Raw genomic sequence first — 18,710 nt, forward strand, 5'->3', positions numbered from 1 at the left:
TGTTGCCCCATGTGAACAGAGAATCATTTCCAAAATTAAGAGTCGTGGTGACACAGTGGGTTAAACACTTGTGCTGGCTGCACTGCTGACCTGAAGGTCGGTGGTTCTAATCTGCAAGACAGGGTAAACTCTCATCTGTCAGCTACAGCTTCACATGCAGGGACATGAGAGAAGCCTCACACAGGATGGTAAAACGTCCGGGCATCCCCTGGGCAATCTCCCTGCAGTTTGCCAATTCTCTCACACCAAAAGTGACTTGCACTTTCTCAAGTTGCTTCTGACACAATAAAAAAAATCCAAAATTCATGTGTACATGTTAACACAAAAACATCTACCCACCCAGCAATAAACAAACTCTTCTCCTGTTTGATTTCTTATTTAATGTATAAAATGTACCCTTTAACAATAGCAAACAGTTTATAAATTGTTTTCTAAGATCTCCAAATTTTGATTTATACTCACATCTGGTAACTACATTGAGAAACAGGGTTGGGAAGGCATTCACTAGGTACACTTTAGCTTGGTTTGAAACAAATCTCTTTTTTATAAATGAGGCAACTCTTCATTTTTTCCAGACACTTCCAACAGCCTCCAGCATTTTCCCTGGACTGTTCTCCTTGAGATTAATGATTGTATTTTTTCAGAAAAAAAAGGTTTGGAAAGCAGTTTTAATAAAAAAATACTCTTCTTTCTTTTGACAGGGCATTGTAACTTTCTTTGTACTGTTATGCCCTTTGTTACAAAATAATTCCCAACACTTTAAAAAAACCCAATCTACACTCTCCATCAAAGTTCAATATTACAACCATGCTGGTTTCTTCATGCAGTGTTGGAAAAACAGCATCAAAATGCAAACTGCCAGAGGAGGAAGATCTAAATATATTTTACCAAGCCGTGCTTTTCCATAGTTTGAAATGTTTTAGCATCTTTTCTCAATCCAGCCTACATATCTTTCCACTATAAACACATAAAAGCGGATACGTAAAAGGACAACGTATAAAACACAAGAGAATTCTATATACAGAATGTGGAAATCAACATGCTTTCAGCGCATCCCTAGGAGCTGGTGACTTTTCAGCTGATAGTGTTTCTCCAGTTCGCACAGAGCTTGAGCACGCAGGTTAGCGGCATAGAGGCGCTTCTTTAGGTTGTATCCTTTTTCTTTGGAGAGGGGGAAATTCTCCAGGCTGTCCACGGACTGCTCGTTTTCTTTACCTTCATCACCAAACTGGACTTTCTTTTTTCGTGTGGGAAAGCCTGGCAATACATCACCTTGAAAACGAAATAAAGAAAAAAATGCTCTCGAATTATGTTTATACCCTGTGAATATTCATTTATTGTTTACCCCCTTTCAACTTTTGAGTCTAATACGGGCTATAAGTATTCACACTTCTAAAAAAGGAAAACACTCATTGTTATCGCACATTCCCTGCTACAAGCCTTATATTGTTCACTGAATTATGTTCTTATTGCTTATTATTTCAGGAAAGTGCAAATATTATACTGCAAGCAATGTTATGCATTCTGTCAGGTCTTATTTGGGTGAATGTGCCTTCTGTGTAGTTAAGGTTGCCATGCTAAATATGGAATGGATCTCCTGTATCTTTAATGGTTAACACATCCTGGACCTGGAAGACATACAAAAATATTGTCTAGTAGAACTGTATGTTACAAATGCACAGAAGTGCGCAGCTATGTTCCTACATCTAGACACACAGCACTGGCATCATTCTACAGTATTAGTTGTCCAGATAAAATAACATAGCCAGACGCTTCTCCATTGGTAAATGGCTTGATGATGTGTGCAAGAGAAGACACTTAGCACAACATAAGCTACGTCCTCCTACTACAAGATCCACTGATCATTAAATATCATAGGAAGCTGTCCTGTTTTCAGGTTTGCAACTACAACTAAAATAAGTTGTGGGCATTGGTCAGCTTCCTAGCAGTGTCACGTATTTCAAGATGGACTGTTGGATAAGAAAGGTTCTTCCATCATTAACATACAAACATGTCTGATCACCTATACTAGTCATGGCCCTTCAGATGTCACCAGACTACTGCCATCATCCCGTACCACTGGCTATGGATTATGGAAGTGGCAGCCAACATCATCTGGAGGAGCACAAGGTGGCCATCTGGAATTGATACCCTCTCCTTATGCTCACAGTAGATAAGTCTTTTTCATTCACTTGTAAATTGAACTCTACCCAATGAATTTCCATCCAGAAGGATATTTAAATCCATGAATTATGGTGTTTTAAATTTTTATTATTTCCACCTACAGTTCACAACAGATGTGCAGGCATGACCCCTTTTATCATCATAGCACTCCTGAAAAGCAGACTGAACTGAGATACAGCAAGAAGCTATGAGTTATTGAATATATTTTTGTGGCTAAATTGAGATTTAAGACTTGTTTAAAACCAAAGGGCAATGAACAGCCTTGCTTCAATTTAATGTTCTGCCATCAATTATTTATTGCCCTAAAATGGATGCAACAGGACACTTAAGCCCATCAACAAGTATTACAGTACTTATACAGAGGAAGGACAAAGCGGAGCTTCAAGAAAAGTATTATGTAAAGGCAATGCTTTGCCAATCAGAGCTTGGAAAAGTTACATCTTTTGGATTAAAATTCTCTATAGATTTCTCCAGCTAGTGGCTCAACTGGAAGATTATGAGAATTTTGAACCAAAGGAAGTAACTTCAGAACTGCCCCTTCCATCTTGACGTTCAGAAAACAGGTGAAAACTTGGCTATGGCGATTGGCATTCGACGAGTGAGTCAATATTCTGTGATATGGATGGATGACGACGAATGATGAACGACGATTTTATTGTGACAACTGACCATTGTAATTATTTGGTTGCATTTTGCTATTTTAATGTTTTAGTTTAATATGTAATATGATGTTTTAATGATTGTTTGTGATATTACTTTTGGAAACCGGCCTGAGTCCCTCGACAGAGGTGAGAAGACCGGTATACAAAATTGCTAAATAAATAAACTTTCCCAAACTCAGGCTATGTATTTATCCATCTTTGGTATCAGATGGACTGTACACATGCCATATTATGCTCCCCATGTACACAGAGCTACATTATATCCTACTCATTCTTCCTTTGTTTGCTTTGCTATGTCTCATTTTCAGGTAACACCTGAGGCAGAACTTTATTGGTCACAATTAAGTTCCATTTGTCCTGAGTGCAGTATTGGGTGTGTTTGCTTTCAAGCAGTCTTTTTTTCCATTATAAAATACAGTAATGAAAAAAAAAGAGTAGTTGAAATCAAACACACCCAATACTGCACCCAGGAGAAATGGAACTTTATAAGATAGGGTTTAAGTAATGATATCACAATGGAATGAGCATTTTTAAAGCTCATTCAGTTGTGACACTACTTAAATTCTATCTTATATCTAATGTATCTTACCTAGGAAGGTTGTGAATTTAAATCACTGTTGATATAGCAAGCCACCATTCCTCAATGAAAGACTTTCCAACAGAAAAGTTTAACATCTGTCATGGCTGCCTTTAAAAACTGTATTAAGTATGGACATCTTTAGGCATATTTGTCCCAAAAAAGCAATTCCACTCACATATCCACCTTCAAAACTGAACTCACTGAGGTTGTCTAGCAAATCCACCAGATGCTTGACAATTAAACATGTGTTTTTCAAGTATAATGTTTAAGCCTCCTTTATAGTGTAAACATTTTAATAGCCCATAAGTGTCATATGGGAAACAAAATGTGAGAGGTTATCTATATACCATTCAGATGTTTGCTACATCGATTTCAGTATTTTAGCTTATGTATTGTATTTTTATACTGTAACTCATGACAGCTTACCATCCAGAGCTCTATTTAACATTTATTGTTTCCACGGCTCTATCTATTCTTCATGTCTAGATAGGTCCCCTGATGTTAGACTGCAAGTTCTACCATTACTAGCAGGTGGTAGTGGACGATGAGAATTGCCCTCACAAAGTGTCTAGAGGACCACACATTCTCCATACCCACTATCTCAAAACATTCTGTGTATTTCAGAGTTTAGACAAATGCAGCAATTTATTTGCTGCTGTAATATCATTATATACATTACAATGACCATGCACTGTAAGCCTATATAAAAGCATATTGCCTTAAAACAGTGAGGGAACAAAGCATGTCCTTAGTAGAAACCACATTCTAGTTTAAAAACTACGGAATTAACTCCCTGAAGGTCTTTTGATGTAGTACTATGCTGTGAATGGCCATAACTGTTTGTACTGAGAGAAGGCCCACAGATATAATCCATACTATCTGAAGTCATGGTTTGAAAGTCATTGTCAATTGTATTAATATTACCGGACCACAAAGAACAATGACCTGACCTATGACAAGGCAGCTTATTCTATTTTATTGAACAGCTTGCTTTTAAGAAATCGTTCTCTCATATATATAAATAATATGAATGGTTTTGGAACATGCCAGTAATTTCCTAGCTCTATTAACATTTAACTCATTGTAGAGGTTCTTGAGTCATATTTAAATCTTTTAGAAATAAATATAATTAAAATTTAAAATATAATAAAATATATTTTATTAGGGACCAATGTTAGCGTTCATGAAAAAAATCAAAAATTCATTGGCATTTAAACATGTAAAAAAAGAATGAGGTCAACGTATACATAAATACCTAGTATTAGAATGGGACAGCCGTAACAGAACGTTTTCATAGAAATCATAAAGAAGCTGTTCATTCCCCACTTGGATAACAACAGTATCTAAACTGGGCCCAAAACGTACAATCAAACAAAAGCAGAGGGAAATAGTTAAGTTGTCCAACATTTTGTTTACACCGGATGCTGGCAACGTCTGACCGAATGTACAGTAAATTTACACCATGTACAAAGGAGGACCACTACAGGTGAAAAGGTTTCACATCCTAAAGTGTCCATTCCTTATTACTGCACAAAAGGCTACAACCTAGACAAATACTACTACAATGAGTATTTCAACACTCATACTTGTAGTACATGTAAAAGCTCATTCTTCTTTCCACTGCTTTTTAGGAATGAACCCAACTCTAGAGCCGTATAGATGTCTCCCAGAGAAATAATGACGAAAAAGGTCAATGGTGACAAGGCTAGGAGCTTCCACATCCCTAGTTCAGTAGTCCAGCAGGAGCCTCCTATATCTTCTCATACCTGGGCTGGTTGTTGGCAGCATGAGTCTCTGGTCCTTGAGCAAGTTGTAATTCTTCATCAAGTTCTCAGCCCTGTTTAGGAAAAAAAATTGTCAACAAGAGCAAATATGGTGTCCAAATATTTTGTGATGAGTCCCTTTCTTTGTCTGTTGCAGCAAAACAGTCTTGCCACACCACAAGAACTTATATTTTATTGTGCATAGGTTTTCATAGATAAAAGTCTACTTCATGGCATATGATCCTGTTGTAGGTATGGATACACATTGTGTTAAAGACTCCAGATGGAGTTAAGAATTCATTTAAATCCATTGTTTACATGGATCAACAGCATGTTGATATATACTTGCAACCGAGGATTACAACCCATGCATCTGATGAAGCAGGATTTGTTCCACAAAATTTTATGCCAAAAGGTTGGACTGCATTACAAAAAAAATTCAGATGTTTCAAGAACAGACCTAGCCAGTTTGTCTTCTGCCAGCCTCTCTCGAACACACAGTTCCCGCTCTCTCTCTGGAACAAAAGAGACATACTTTAAACAGATTGCAGGTAGCATCTTTGGTTAAGGCAATTATTAATGGCGGGTTTTCATTCTGACCAGTAATTAGTTAGACCCACGGGACAAAGCAGTATATAATTTTGGGTTGTTGTAAGTTTTCTGGGCAGAATGGCCATGTTATAGAAGCATTCTCTCCTGACATTTTGCCCACATCTATGTATTGGCAGGTTGTGAGTATATAATTTTGCATTTTTGCCAAGTCATTCTACTGAAAACAGTATTCCAAGTTTGTTTATGAGTTTCAGCATAGCTTTATCTTAAAAACTTTTATTGTGATCTACTTAATATAATTTAGTCCTAAAATAGGATAATATAAGGAGAGATAGAAAGGCTTGACTACTTAGCTAGACAAATGAAAGAAAACTGAAGGGGAAGTTGGGAGCCAACTGTATTTTGATTGACCTAAACTACTACACAAGCAATTAAGCTGTCTAGAAGGCTGCAGAATTACAAGTTTAACAGTGGATGAGGACTTAAACCTACTGTTTTTCCTACAAGAGAATGCAAACTCATTACACCTGTAGCATGAATGGTTGTAAAATGGTACAATTCACTTAACTCAGAGCATTGATTCTGGAGTATCTGTACAGTATACAATTGCTAGACTGAATCTTGGCCATCCTTTGAGTATTTAGCATGTTATAATTCTAGTTACCTATATTAGATATTTCAACCTATACTTAAAAATTCTTTATCAAGCCTTCCTTCCTATTATATATTCCTTCAGAATATATAGTAAGACAGCCTAAACCTCTGTCTTCTTATATATTCTGAAGATGTGTGCTATGGCACCTTAAGCTTATGCCACCAAAAGGAATATATGCCATCCACAAGAAAGTATGGCAGGAGAATGGACTGTAATCCCCACCCAACCGCCCGCTTTTGCTACATGGGTTCTTACGTTCCAGCCTAAACTCTCTCTCTTTTAGGGCTCTTTCCCTGTCATGTAGCTGCTGCTCCTTCAGTTTCAGTTCGCTCGCTGGAGTTCCAGAAAGCCTTTCAACTTTATCATGTTCTCCAGATCGCCGCCCCTTTCTCTCCAAGATCCTCCCTTGCTCCTCAGACACCAAATCAGTGATCAAAGGGTTCTGCAGGATTTCTTCGACTGAAGGCCGGCAATAATCCTTGAAATCAGAATGATACATAATATTTAAGGTACATTATCAGGTGTACACTATCTCCACCCACATTTATCTAGATTTTGCTTGACATTTGTTCATTTGTTCCACATCGAAGACTAATCTGAAGTCACTTTACCTTTAGGTTCAGCATCTTTGTGATGAGCTCATTCAGCTGATCTGAATAACGATAAGGGATCCGTCTGAATTTTCCTTCTCTTATCTTTTCTGCTAACTCTTTTTGGTTAAAAGCCGTAAACGGAGGCCTAGAAAGTGTGAACAAACACCATCTTCAACTTGACCCTAGCATCTGCTTAAAATGCTTCAATTTTTTGAAAGCCATATTTGTAGAACATACTGTTGCTTGTCTTAGTTCTAGTTGCTGTGTTTCTAGAGTAAGTCTAGAATGCAACAAAGCTTAATACTAATTGAGAATATTTACTAGAAGCTTTTTGTCAGTATTATATACTTACGACAATGCACACAATTCATACAGAAGACATCCTAAAGACCAGATGTCAGATTTTTCATTGTAGGACATGCGGTTTATTTGTTCCTAAGAAGAGAATACAAGCCTTAGATTTAGAATGCCAATAACTACATACAGATTAGAGGAAATACTGCCACAGAAAATTCACTAGAAGAAATTATGTATGCTGGAATACTATATTTCATCCTAAACAACAGGATTGAAATAAAACTTATTTAGAGTAAAGGTTTCACCTGACATTAAGTCTAGTTATGTCCAACCCGGGGGAGGGGGTGCTCATCTCCATTTCTAAGCTGAAGAGCCAGCGTTGTCCATAGACACCTCCAAGGTTATGTGGCTAGCATGACTGCACGGAGCGCCGTTACCTTCCTGCCTACTGATCTACCCACATTTGCATGTTTTCGAATTGCTAGGTTGGCAGAAGCTGAGCCTAACAGCAGGAGCTCATCCCACTCCCCAGATTCGAACTGCCAACCTTTCAGTCAGCAAGTTCAGCAGCTCAGTGGTTTAGCCCGCTGTGCCACCAGAGGGCCCATATACTTAAGAGTAACAACACTGAAATCATTGTCTTAATTCTCACATATTTAAGTTATGGCAGGTAGTGGATCTCACCTGCTGTAAACAGCATTTCAAAACTGATGTAAGATTTGTGTGTGTTAGCTTAGTTTTACTACTAATTACATTATAGGACTATTACTCTATTTACTTTGGCTTTGCCAAAATTAACAAGTAGGAAAGGCATTCTTGTAAGTCAAAAACCAGAATCTGTTGTTCTTAAGGAGAGGAGGGTTAAAACTATATCTTCTAACCAGGCTTAAAAGAACACTAATAATAATAAATAATAATAATGTTTATTTATACCACACTTTGCCTCTCCACAAGGAGACTCAAATTGGTTTACATTAAAAGCATTTCAATGCTATTTAAAATCTACAAATATACAAACACTAAAACAGAATGAAATATCAATGGCATTTTAAACAGTTCAGTTAAAATCCATAAAAACATATTCAGAGGTAAAGGCAACAGCAGCTCCTGACTTGATCTTTAAAAACTTCTTTAAAAGCCTGTTCAAATAAAAAGGTTTTAGCCTGCCGCCAGAAGAACAGCAGGAAGGGGACCATTCTGGCTTCCCTGTGCAGGGAGTTCCAGAGTTGTGTGGCAGCTACTGAAAAGGCCCTCTTGTTCCCAACAGAGCTTGAGATGGCGATGGAACTGAGAGAACAGGTGTGTACAAGGAGATTCCAGTCAGGTCAGCCAAATAGCCTGGACCTAAGCCATATGGGGCTTTAAGGGTCCTAACCAGCACTTTGAATTTGCCCAGAAACAAACTGGCAGCCAGTGGAGCTGCTGCAACAGGAGGGTTGTCCACTCCCTGTAGCCAGGCCCAGTTAGCAATCTAGCCACAGTTCTTTGGACTAGCTGAAGTTTCCAAACAGTTTTCAAAGGCAGCCCCATGTAGAGCAAGTTACAGTAATCCAGACAGGATGTAACACATGTATCATGGTGGCCAGATCTGGCTTGTCAAGGAATGGGCACAGTTAGAACACATGGTTTAATTTCACAAAGGCCCAATTAAACAAAACATGTTTCCATTTCTGGAAATGCATCAATTCATAACATGAATGGCAATATCACCAGTTTAACTGGATAGTTCAAAGTTACAAATACACAAGTGTCATTGCCATTAATATTTATAAGTATTTCAATTTTTAAAAAAGCTTAGGCAAAATCTGACATTGGCATTACTTGATTAGAATTCTAAACAAACCTTGGGATGGTTCCTTCTTCCTAAATCACTACTCCCATCCCAAACCTATCTTCAAGAGTCTCCAACCCCCAGAACAAGATATTGGGTGGGGATACCCCCACTCTTGCTAAAAGCAATTACATCAGTAGCAGTTACCTGATTCTACAAGTAGCTACTACAATAGAGCTTTGAAATTGTAGTGAGTTCTCCAATGCCACCCCCACAGAAAAACCTTTCTTTTGGACAGTTTTCCAGCTGAAGAATTTCCAAGGCGTTCCACTTCAGAACACAGGGAAATAATGACTTGCAGTGTGACATGGCATACTTGAGTTTTGTTCACTGACTACAATACATTAAACTAGAAATACTAGATTTCATGAAAGACTAGAGACTATATATAATATAAACTAATATAGTATGCTCCAGTTTTGCTCATCAGCTACAAGTCAAACATGCTTAACTATAATAGGTAACGTATAGTACATGGAAATGCTCAAAGAATATAGGTGTTAACAGGTTTTTTGTTTTGACACTTACTGGAGACATGTAGTATGGTGTTCCAACAAATGTTTTTGCAAAACTAGTGTCATGGTGAAGAATCCTAGCAAGGCCAAAATCACCAAGCTTCACATTTCTCTTTCCATCGAGAAATATATTTGCTGGCTTTAGATCCCGATGAAGGACAGTATGACCCCCATCACTTCGCCTATGACACTCCTTCAAGGCCAAGGTCAACTGAGTAAGAACTCGGAGGACAAAAATCTCTTCCAGGTAGTGCCTGTTGAAAGAGGAAGGTTATTTTTAGGCTAAAACCTTTGAGTCCCACCTATGGGAGAAAAGCAGGATAAAAATAAATAACAATAACACCTTTTTCAGTTTCTTTCTCTTGGACAGTTTACAAAATTCCGGTACTGTATGTGTTTTTTCTAGTTGACAGCCTCCAGATATGTGACCACAATCCTTTAGCCACCTGCAGCCAATATTTTGGAATTCAGCTCCCCAATGCCAACATGGCCAATGGTCAGGTCCTTAACATTACAAACATCTGGAGGCCCAAAGATTGAGAAACAGGGTACAGTATACAAGCCCTCTTAATCTAGTAACATCACATGTGACTCAAATCTACAAACACAAAGTTAAAGTATAATTTTTTGGCTTGGCTTCTTAGTCAGACTCTGGGACTGTGTGCTTCTTGAACTGAGAAGAGATAGAGATTGCTCCCAGTTGGGATGGAGTAAAGAGACAGTAAGAACTGGTAAAAGCCTTCTTCTAATTTTCTCTGAACTACCACTACTTGAAATTCTACCTCGTGCTCCTCACCCTTTCAGCACATGCAGATGTTTTGGGAGGACGTTGGATGGAAACATTGATAAGACAACCTACAGGAAAGATTCCCACTCTTTATTATCTTACTCAAACCACCCCAAAGTCAGAAAATATTTTGTCTCACTGATAAAAGCAGAAAAGAATCAGCAAGAGCTTCTCCCACTCTTAATAATCCATACAAAACAAGCATAACTGGCTGTTCAGAGCCTTCTGGCAAGCAATGCTGAATTGGATGAAAATAAGCAATTTCCTCTGTAGTACAGAAGACTCTTGTTTTCTTCCCCTCTTCAGTGGTAACACCAAGGCTCCTGGGGCCAGCTAGGACTCCTTATCAGAAAACAAGAATTGCTTCCCTCGTAAAGATAATAGCATAATTACAACTGCAATACAATATCATTCTATTCTTTCCACTCTTCTAAAGAGCAAAGATTTCTCAGTGAGAAAGTTACAGAAAACTATCAACATTACTTCAATGCTCACATGGCATCATTAATTGAAAGTAATGTTTACTATAAGCAAAATGGTCAAACTAAATATTCTGGTGTATTTGATCTATTTTCCCCTTTTCTCCCAATATGGGACTTAAGGTAGCACACAACTACCCAGTGTATTAGAAATTAGGTATTTCAGTTCTTATGATAGCCTAGTAGCATAAAGACTCTCGATTCATCATATCGATCCTTCGGGCTAATAGGTTGGTTCTTTTATTAATGGTTTTTGCAATCACATTTCTTGCTTGGAGAACATGGTAAAAACAAAAGCCACTAGACATAGTTTCTGTATGCACATGCTATGAGGTACACTTCAAAGGTTGACAAGATTTCTCTGTGTGCAATATTTAATATATTGAATCGTGCAAGGTTAAATTCCTGTTTCTGTAGCCTTTTAGCAAACAGAAAGACATCACAGAAGAGAAACCTTTGTGGTGTACAAACTAAAGCAACTGCCTAATAGTGTTGGCCTAAAAGTGTAGCATGTCACTTCTCTGGAATTAACCATACTAATATTTAAAAATAATCTGGCCTGCCCATCCCAAGGACAGCATCATGTTGTAAGTTCCCACAAGGTGTACTTGGAAGAAAAACAGTGAATCAAGTTGGAATGGCTTCTGTATACTTTACTATGTTGTCAGAATTTTTGTATCAGAATTCAGATACAAATATTTATTAAAATTTAAATGTTTATTTAAATGTAAATTTAAATGTTCATTGCCCAGTAAATTTCTTGTAGAAAAAACCCCACAATTATTAGTGTTTTATGGTTTAACATGCATTGAAGACTAATGTTAGCCATTATAAAAGCAAGAGCAGATCTGCACACATCAAGGTAAATTAAGAGAGATGTACAACCTTTCTTTTGTAGATTTTGCAATAAGTGTAGACAAGTCTCCACCTTCACAATATTCCATCACGATATAAAGAGTTGTGTTTGTCCTGTCAATTATACGATCATAATATCGGACTATGTTTGGATGTTTCAGCTCACGGAGCAAGTTCACCTCAGAAACGAGCATCTGTTTTTCAGATTCTGTCATAGATCCATAGTCAAGTTCCTTCCAGACCAAGACCTAAAAAAAATTGAAGAAACCACACCTAAACAATGTGTATATTAAGAAGATGGTTAAAGGGGTTCTTGGCCGAGTATGAAAGAAATTCAGCATGGTGTCTTCTTTAAGTTCAGAATGATGAAACTATGCATCATCTCCCATCTGCAGCAAACCTCACTTCATCCCTCTGTTGCTAAAACCTTCAGGTGTCATTTTATCACAACAATGGTTACATGTGTGGCATCTTTGTTATCTCTCTCTTATGAAAGATCTCTCCCACAATGAACAAAAGAACATGCATAAGTCTGTAGCTTCATAATGGAAGGTCTGGTTGAAACTATCTTTTTACCTAAAGTGCCGACACTGTCGCAAAAGATCTGGATAAAAGAAAGAAACTCTTCTTGGGTCACTATATCTAAAAGAGTTAACACTTAGCTGCAGAATTAAGATCAAACCAATGTATAATCTTGCAGCTAGAGCACCTATAGCTGACCTTCAGCAATGGATTTTGCCCATGGCCTAAAATAATGGATATTAGATGGGGTTTTAGTCTTTTGAATGTTTAAATTGTTTCTTTGCTAGTTATTTATTACATGTGTTGGCGGGTTTTATATTTTTTATTAAATACATTGTGATTTGATGATTATGTTTTATGCTATGTAATGTTTCTGTTTACATGTTGTTCACTGCTTTGAGCCCCAATCTGGGAGAAAAGCAGGATAGAAAATAATAATAATAATAATAATAATAATAATAATTAAACACTACCACAATACAAAAGTCTGCCAGCAGGTTGAAATGGTCCATTTCCTTGGACTAGGGTTTGAACAACAGAAGCAAACATCAATTTAGCCCATTGTCCTGCATCCCCTAAAGATTTCTGCAATAATTTTGTCTAAGATCATATTTAGAATTTCTGAGAAACATTGTTCATATGGTCACAGCTGGAAGTTGTGAGGCATGGCTAGTCCAAAAAATTGAGAACACAACCCTGTCATACAGTGTTTGGACCACCAATGTGTCTTAAAACACAACCACTCACCCTGCCCCATCACTTCTCATTAACTTCCCTGATTGTGTCTGAAATTACTGAACAATAAGCTTCTTTTTTCCCTTTCAAGGTAATGCCAGGCCAATATGGGGCCCAAAGGCAATGCCGAGATAATCCTTACTCTCAGTAAACAGAGGTTAGGAACAAAGCATATTAAAACTTGACTAATTTTTCAATTATTATTATACCTATTTGTATCCCACTTTTTCTCCCTTGATCAAGACCCAAAATTCTGTAGATACAAGGAGAACCAAAAGAAACTATTATTCCACACACCATGTAAGTGAAAAGCATACCTAGACTATGAAGACCTAGATAGCACGTTCTTTTATTTGTTTGCAGTGGGCCCTTGGTATCCCATTGGAGTTTAAATCCAGCCCCCCCCCCCTCCAATTGATAGCAAAATCCATGGATACTCAAATTCTGTTATAAACAGTGATGAAGTAAAATTGTGTCCCTTACACAAAATAGCAAAATCAAGATTTGCTTTTTAGATTTTTTTTAAACAATATTTTCTAGCTGAGGATGGTTGAATCCCTGGCTGTATTTATTTGTGGGAAAATTTATATTTTGTCTTCCCAAATAAAAAGTCAAAGCACTTAACCAAGCATTATATATGTATATGTGGGGGTGCACGCATATTTTCAAGCAGTGAATGGTTGAATCCTTGGAGGCAGAATCGGAGGGCCAACTGTACTTATACCTATGAGGAAATTTGCATGTCGCCCTCCCAAATAAAGTCGTACACAAAGTAGCACATGTAAAATATATGTATGTGCATATGTGTGTCGCTCCCTACAAATACTAGGATGACCCCATCCCAGCTTTCCTTTCGCAGGCAGGTGATACCGCTTTCATCAGGTATTTAGGGAATGAGAGGTATGCTGCTGGGGATGGTGTAATTGGTATTTAGGAGGGCTGTGTAGTTTTCAAATGTAGCTTTAAATGTATTTTAATGTTTATACTCCATGACACAAAATATGTGTTTTTTAATTTTTATATTCATATTTTAATGCATTTACTCTTTTTCATGTCATGTTTCCTATTAGCTGGCTTGAGTCCCTATATCAGAAGTAAGGTCGGATAAAAATAAAGCAACACATACCTGCATTTATAAAATGCTTGGCTAGCTGCTTTGAGTGTCTTTTTATTTGTAGGTTTATATGAAAGTTAAAGCATAGTAAACTAGACTAAGAATATACTTGCTAGCTGAAAAGTAAGATCAGATCATTTGGAAGACTAGAACATTGTAGTGGCACCGAGTCAAATGGGAGGCTAAAGGGGAACCTTTATTGACTCAGTGAGCAAACGGAAATGGGGAGGAAGGAGTGAGAGGAAAAAGGGAGTGATTGCTTCACCTGGCCTGGTTTGCATTCCCGGAGGGCAGTGGCAGCATGTCTTTGCAGTCTCCAGCCCAGAAACTCTTGCCAGAAGGGCCTTACACAACGCTGGCCCTGCAAGCAGCAACTGGATTATGCGGGTGATAAAACACTAGAACTAGAGACTGTTGTTATTACGTGCCTCCAAGCCATTTCCCACTTATGGTTTTGGCTTTTGTCTCTGAGCATGTATAACTTTGCTCAAGGTCACCCAGTGGTTTTCCAGAGCCAAGCAGTGTTTTGAACCCTGCAATGAACTTCTGATACAGAAATTATTCAGTTTGACACCACTTTAACTGCCATGTCTCAATGCTATGGAATTCCAGGAGCTGTAGTTTTACACAGTCCTGGTGCCTTACCTAACTACAACTCCAAGGGTTCAAAAGGTTTGAGATATAATAGTTAATGTGGGGATAGACTGTGTCTGCAGTGTAGATGCAGCCCTGGCTTCTAGGGTCAGGCTAAAGCAAAACGTGTTTTAAGAACAAGTCAGAGAATCATGTATGGTGATTAAATTATGTTATATGCTTCTGAGCTCCTGCCCTATTCAGGTTTGTAGGTTTGGTTGAGACCCTACAGAGTTTGATGGAAATCTATCTGTGTTTTCGGCAGGGTGGTTGGAGAAGGTAGATATTGCCCAGTGTTGGAGCCAAGCTCATTCCTCCCAATACTTCTCTGGGTCACAATGTGATTTTTAGCTTTGAATATGTTTTAATTGATTTTGACTGAATTTTTAATACTGTTATGCTCAATTCTGTTTTAATGTTTGTATCGTTGAAATTTTGTGGTCATACTTTTAATTGTAAGCCGCTTTGAGTCTCCTTCAGGAGAGATAAAAGCAGGGTATAAATAAACATAAACATAATTATAAATGTGATATTTAACTGACTTGCATGTTTAATTCCATTTTCCCATTTTTGTAGGTTTGAAATTGTATTTGTTTCTAAGTTGGGGACCACTTTGGGTCTCGATCATGAGAAAAGTGGGGTAGAAACAAATAGAGTAAATTGCAATAACAACAACGTTCACATCAGGATAATGGCTTAAAACTACAGGAAAGGAGATTCCATCTGAACATTAGGAAGAACTTCCTGACTGTGAGAGCCGTTCAGCAGTGGAACTCTCTGCCCTGGAGTGTGGTGGAGGCTCCTTCTTTGGAGGCTTTTAAACAGAGGCTGGATGGCCATCTGCTGGGAGTGCTTTGAATGCAATTTTCCTGCTTCTTGGTAGGGGGGTCAGGCTGGATGGCCTATGAGGTCTTTTCCAACTCTATGATTCTATGAGGAGATAATGGTTCTGGAATGTGGCCATACAGCTCAGAAAACTCACAGCAACCCAGCATTCATTATGATTGTTATCCCACTTTTTCTCTCTTAAAAGGAACTCAAAAGCAACTATGGTGTTGTTGTTTTTTTAAAAAAAGAAACGAACAATTTAAAACTGAAAACATATAAATATTACAATTAAATACAGAGTAGTATTAAAACTAAAGTTAAATTAACTAAAATAATTAAAAGCCTATATGCATCAGCACACTTGTGCCAGTCTTAAAAATAGGTTTTTAAATGCTAGTGTGTTACTGTTTATTGTTTATGTGATTTAAATTAATTGTGTTGTATTGATTGTTTTTGTTATTGATGTACTATGGGCTTGGCCTCATGTAAGCCGCACCGGGTCCCTTGGGGAGATGATAGCAGGGTATAAATAAAGTTTTATTATTATTATTACTCAGTAGTAGTAGCAGTAATACTGTAAGACCAATAGAGTCCAACACTCAAAACATTACCTTACTGCCTCTCACCAAACACAAATAAGTTACTTTAGGAATACTACACAATCAAGCTGGAATTTGACAAGCTGGGATGTGTCCAGAGGAGGGTGACTAAAATGATCAAGGGTCTGGAGAACAAGCCCTATGAGGAGCGGCTTAAGGAGCTGGGCATGTTTAGCCTGAAGAAGAGAAGGCTGAGAGGAGATATGATAGTCATGTATAAATATGTGAGAGGAAGCCATAGGGAGGAGGGAGCAAGCTTGTTTTCTGCTTCCTTGGAGACTAGGACGCAGAACAATGGCTTCAAACTACAAGAGAGGAGATTCCATCTGAACATGAGGAAGAACTTCCTGACTGTGAGAGCCGTTCAGCAGTGGAACTCTCTGCCCCGGAGTGTGGTGGAGGCTGTTTTTAAATGCTGTATGTTATTGTTTATGGCTTGTTGTGTATTTTGTTTTTGAGTCTTTATTTTAACTGTTTTTGTATTGATTATTTGTTATTGCTTTTGTTTATTGATGTGCTGTGGGCTTGGCCTCATGTAAGTCCCTTGGGGAGATGGTAGCAGGGTACAAATAAAGTTTTATTATATTATATTTTTAATTTTAATTATTACATTTGACCCGGCCATAGGTTTTTAAATGCTGTATGTTATTGTTTATGGCTTGTTGTGTATTTTGTTTTTGAGTCTTTATTTTAACTGTTTTTGTATTGATTATTTGTTATTGCTTTTGTTTATTGATGTGCTGTGGGCTTGGCCTCATGTAAGTCCCTTGGGGAGATACAGCTGGGTACAAATAATAATAATAATTATTATTATTATTATGGGTTTTTTTACTACCAAGGATGGGAAAACATGGGCTTTCCTGCTATAATTCTCAATGCATTATTTCATGGCGACTGTGTTTTCCTGGCTAGATTTGCTCAAACCTTTGCCTTGGTAGCGAGGTACAAATAAAGTTTTATATTATTATTATTATTATGGGTTTTTTTTACTACCAAGGATGGGAAACATGGGCTTTCCTGCTATAATTCTCAATGCATGTTTTCATGGCGACTGTGTTTTCCTGGCTAGATTTGCTCAAACTTTTGCCTTATTATTATTATTATTATTGGTTTTTTTGCTACCAAGGATGGGAAACATGGGCTTTCCTGCTTTAATTCTCAATGCACGTTTTCATGGCGACTGTGTTTTCCTGGCTATGTTTGCTCAAAGAGGGTTGACCTTTGCCTTGTTCCTCTGAGGCTGAGAGAGTGTGACCCAAAGCTTTCCCAGGCCTCCAGACCCGCCGCCTAACGTTCAAACCACGGCCACGAGGCTAACCAGGCCAAAGCCTCACGTGCTCCAGGCCCGAAGCTAAATGAAGGCCGGAGGCACTCTGTACAGGCTCAGAAACCTCCAGGGGTGGTTGCCCCTCCGCTCACCTTGCCGTCCGCTTTCCTCCGAACCTTCTGGCACCTGCCGTAGGACCCGGCGCCGATGGTGAGGAGCACGTCGTAGTCCTCGGGGCGGCTCGGCATCTTCCTTCGAGAGAAGCCAACCACTCAATAAACACGCAGCTTCAATTCCCCCTCGGAGGATGTTTAAAACACGCCGCGCCTGCCGTTGATTGGCCGGCTGGCCGCCGCGGCCCCGCCCATGCCTAACCGCCTGCCTTCCCATTGGTCCGCGAGGCGTCCAACACCGCCACGCGCCGCGTAACGGCTGTTTCGGCCCGGTTACTAAGCAACCGCAGCCAGTGGCGCTCGAGAGCGGCGCGAGAAAAAAAAGCCTTTTGAGCTTTTGGAGCCGCCGTCGTCGCGACCACGGGTTGCCATTCAAAGAACAAGACAGAGAGGCTCGGCGAAGGTCACTTCCGCTTCCGTGTTTATGGGTTCAACTATACCAGGTATGGCCAGAGTTGGGGCCCTCCAAGTGTTTTGGACTCTAGGGCAGGCTTGGGCCTTCCAGGTGTTTTGGACTTCAACTCCCACCATTCCTAACAGCCTCAGACCCCTTCCTTTTTCCCCTCAGTCGCTTAAGGAAAAGGAAGGGGTCTGAGGCTGTTAGGAATGGTGGGAGTTGAAGTCCAAAACACCTGGAAGGCCCCAAGTTGGCCCAGGCCTGCTCAAGATAATAATATGGCTTTTTTTCTGAGGGAACGGATGGCCCCTTGTGGTCTCCTCCAATACTATGATTCTGCCATTTTCTCCTGGACATCCTGTTGGTAACAAGGAATAAAATCAACCCCTTTGTGTTAGGAGAAGTTGGGAAGTGCTCGAGTTTAAGCCAAAGCAGCCTTGCAGTGTGGGCCACCATCAGCATAGACGCAGTCTGGGATAGTGAGAATAATAATCTAATAATAATAACTTTATTTTTATACCCCGCCAACCATCTCCTCGTGGGGACTCGGGGCGGCTTACAAGGGACAAGCCCAACAATTACAAACAAAACACAATTAAAAGTATCAGATAAAATATAAAAGCAATCACAATTGTAAACAACATCAAAATAATATGGCTGAGAAAGAACATAGCTAGAACATATTTATT

General features: G+C 38.8%; 1 protein-coding gene across 1 annotated transcript; it reads right to left on the reverse strand.

The window, feature by feature from the left end:
* Positions 1-357: 357 nt before the first annotated feature.
* On the reverse strand, positions 358-17,772 carry NEK2 (NIMA related kinase 2). The gene is made up of 9 exons (XM_060754316.2): positions 17,604-17,772; positions 11,784-12,001; positions 9,646-9,886; positions 7,342-7,424; positions 7,008-7,134; positions 6,652-6,874; positions 5,650-5,704; positions 5,193-5,263; positions 358-1,272 (listed from the first exon to the last, which is right to left on the reverse strand). Exons 1-9 carry the CDS (start codon positions 17,697-17,699, stop codon positions 1,046-1,048), a joined length of 1,341 nt encoding a protein of 446 aa, XP_060610299.1. The 5' UTR covers positions 17,700-17,772; the 3' UTR covers positions 358-1,045.
* Between the last annotated feature and the right edge of the window lie 938 nt (positions 17,773-18,710).

This window comes from Anolis sagrei, chromosome 1, assembly GCF_037176765.1.
Source record: "Anolis sagrei isolate rAnoSag1 chromosome 1, rAnoSag1.mat, whole genome shotgun sequence".
In the NCBI taxonomy this organism is placed as follows: domain Eukaryota; kingdom Metazoa; phylum Chordata; class Lepidosauria; order Squamata; family Dactyloidae; genus Anolis; species Anolis sagrei.

What these genes read in the sequence shown, in the direction of transcription:
- NEK2 (XM_060754316.2), bottom strand. Translation starts at nt 17,699, where the DNA reads ATGCCGAGCCGCCCCGAGGACTACGACGTGCTCCTCACCATCGGCGCC. An exon ending in TATGAATTGTGTGCATTGTC is followed by an intron (nt 7,135 to 7,341) that starts GTAAGTATATAA and finishes CACACTTTCTAG; the next exon opens with GCCTCCGTTTACGGCTTTTA. An exon ending in GAGAGAGTTTAGGCTGGAAC is followed by an intron (nt 5,705 to 6,651) that starts GTAAGAACCCAT and finishes CTTTTGTTCCAG; the next exon opens with AGAGAGAGCGGGAACTGTGT.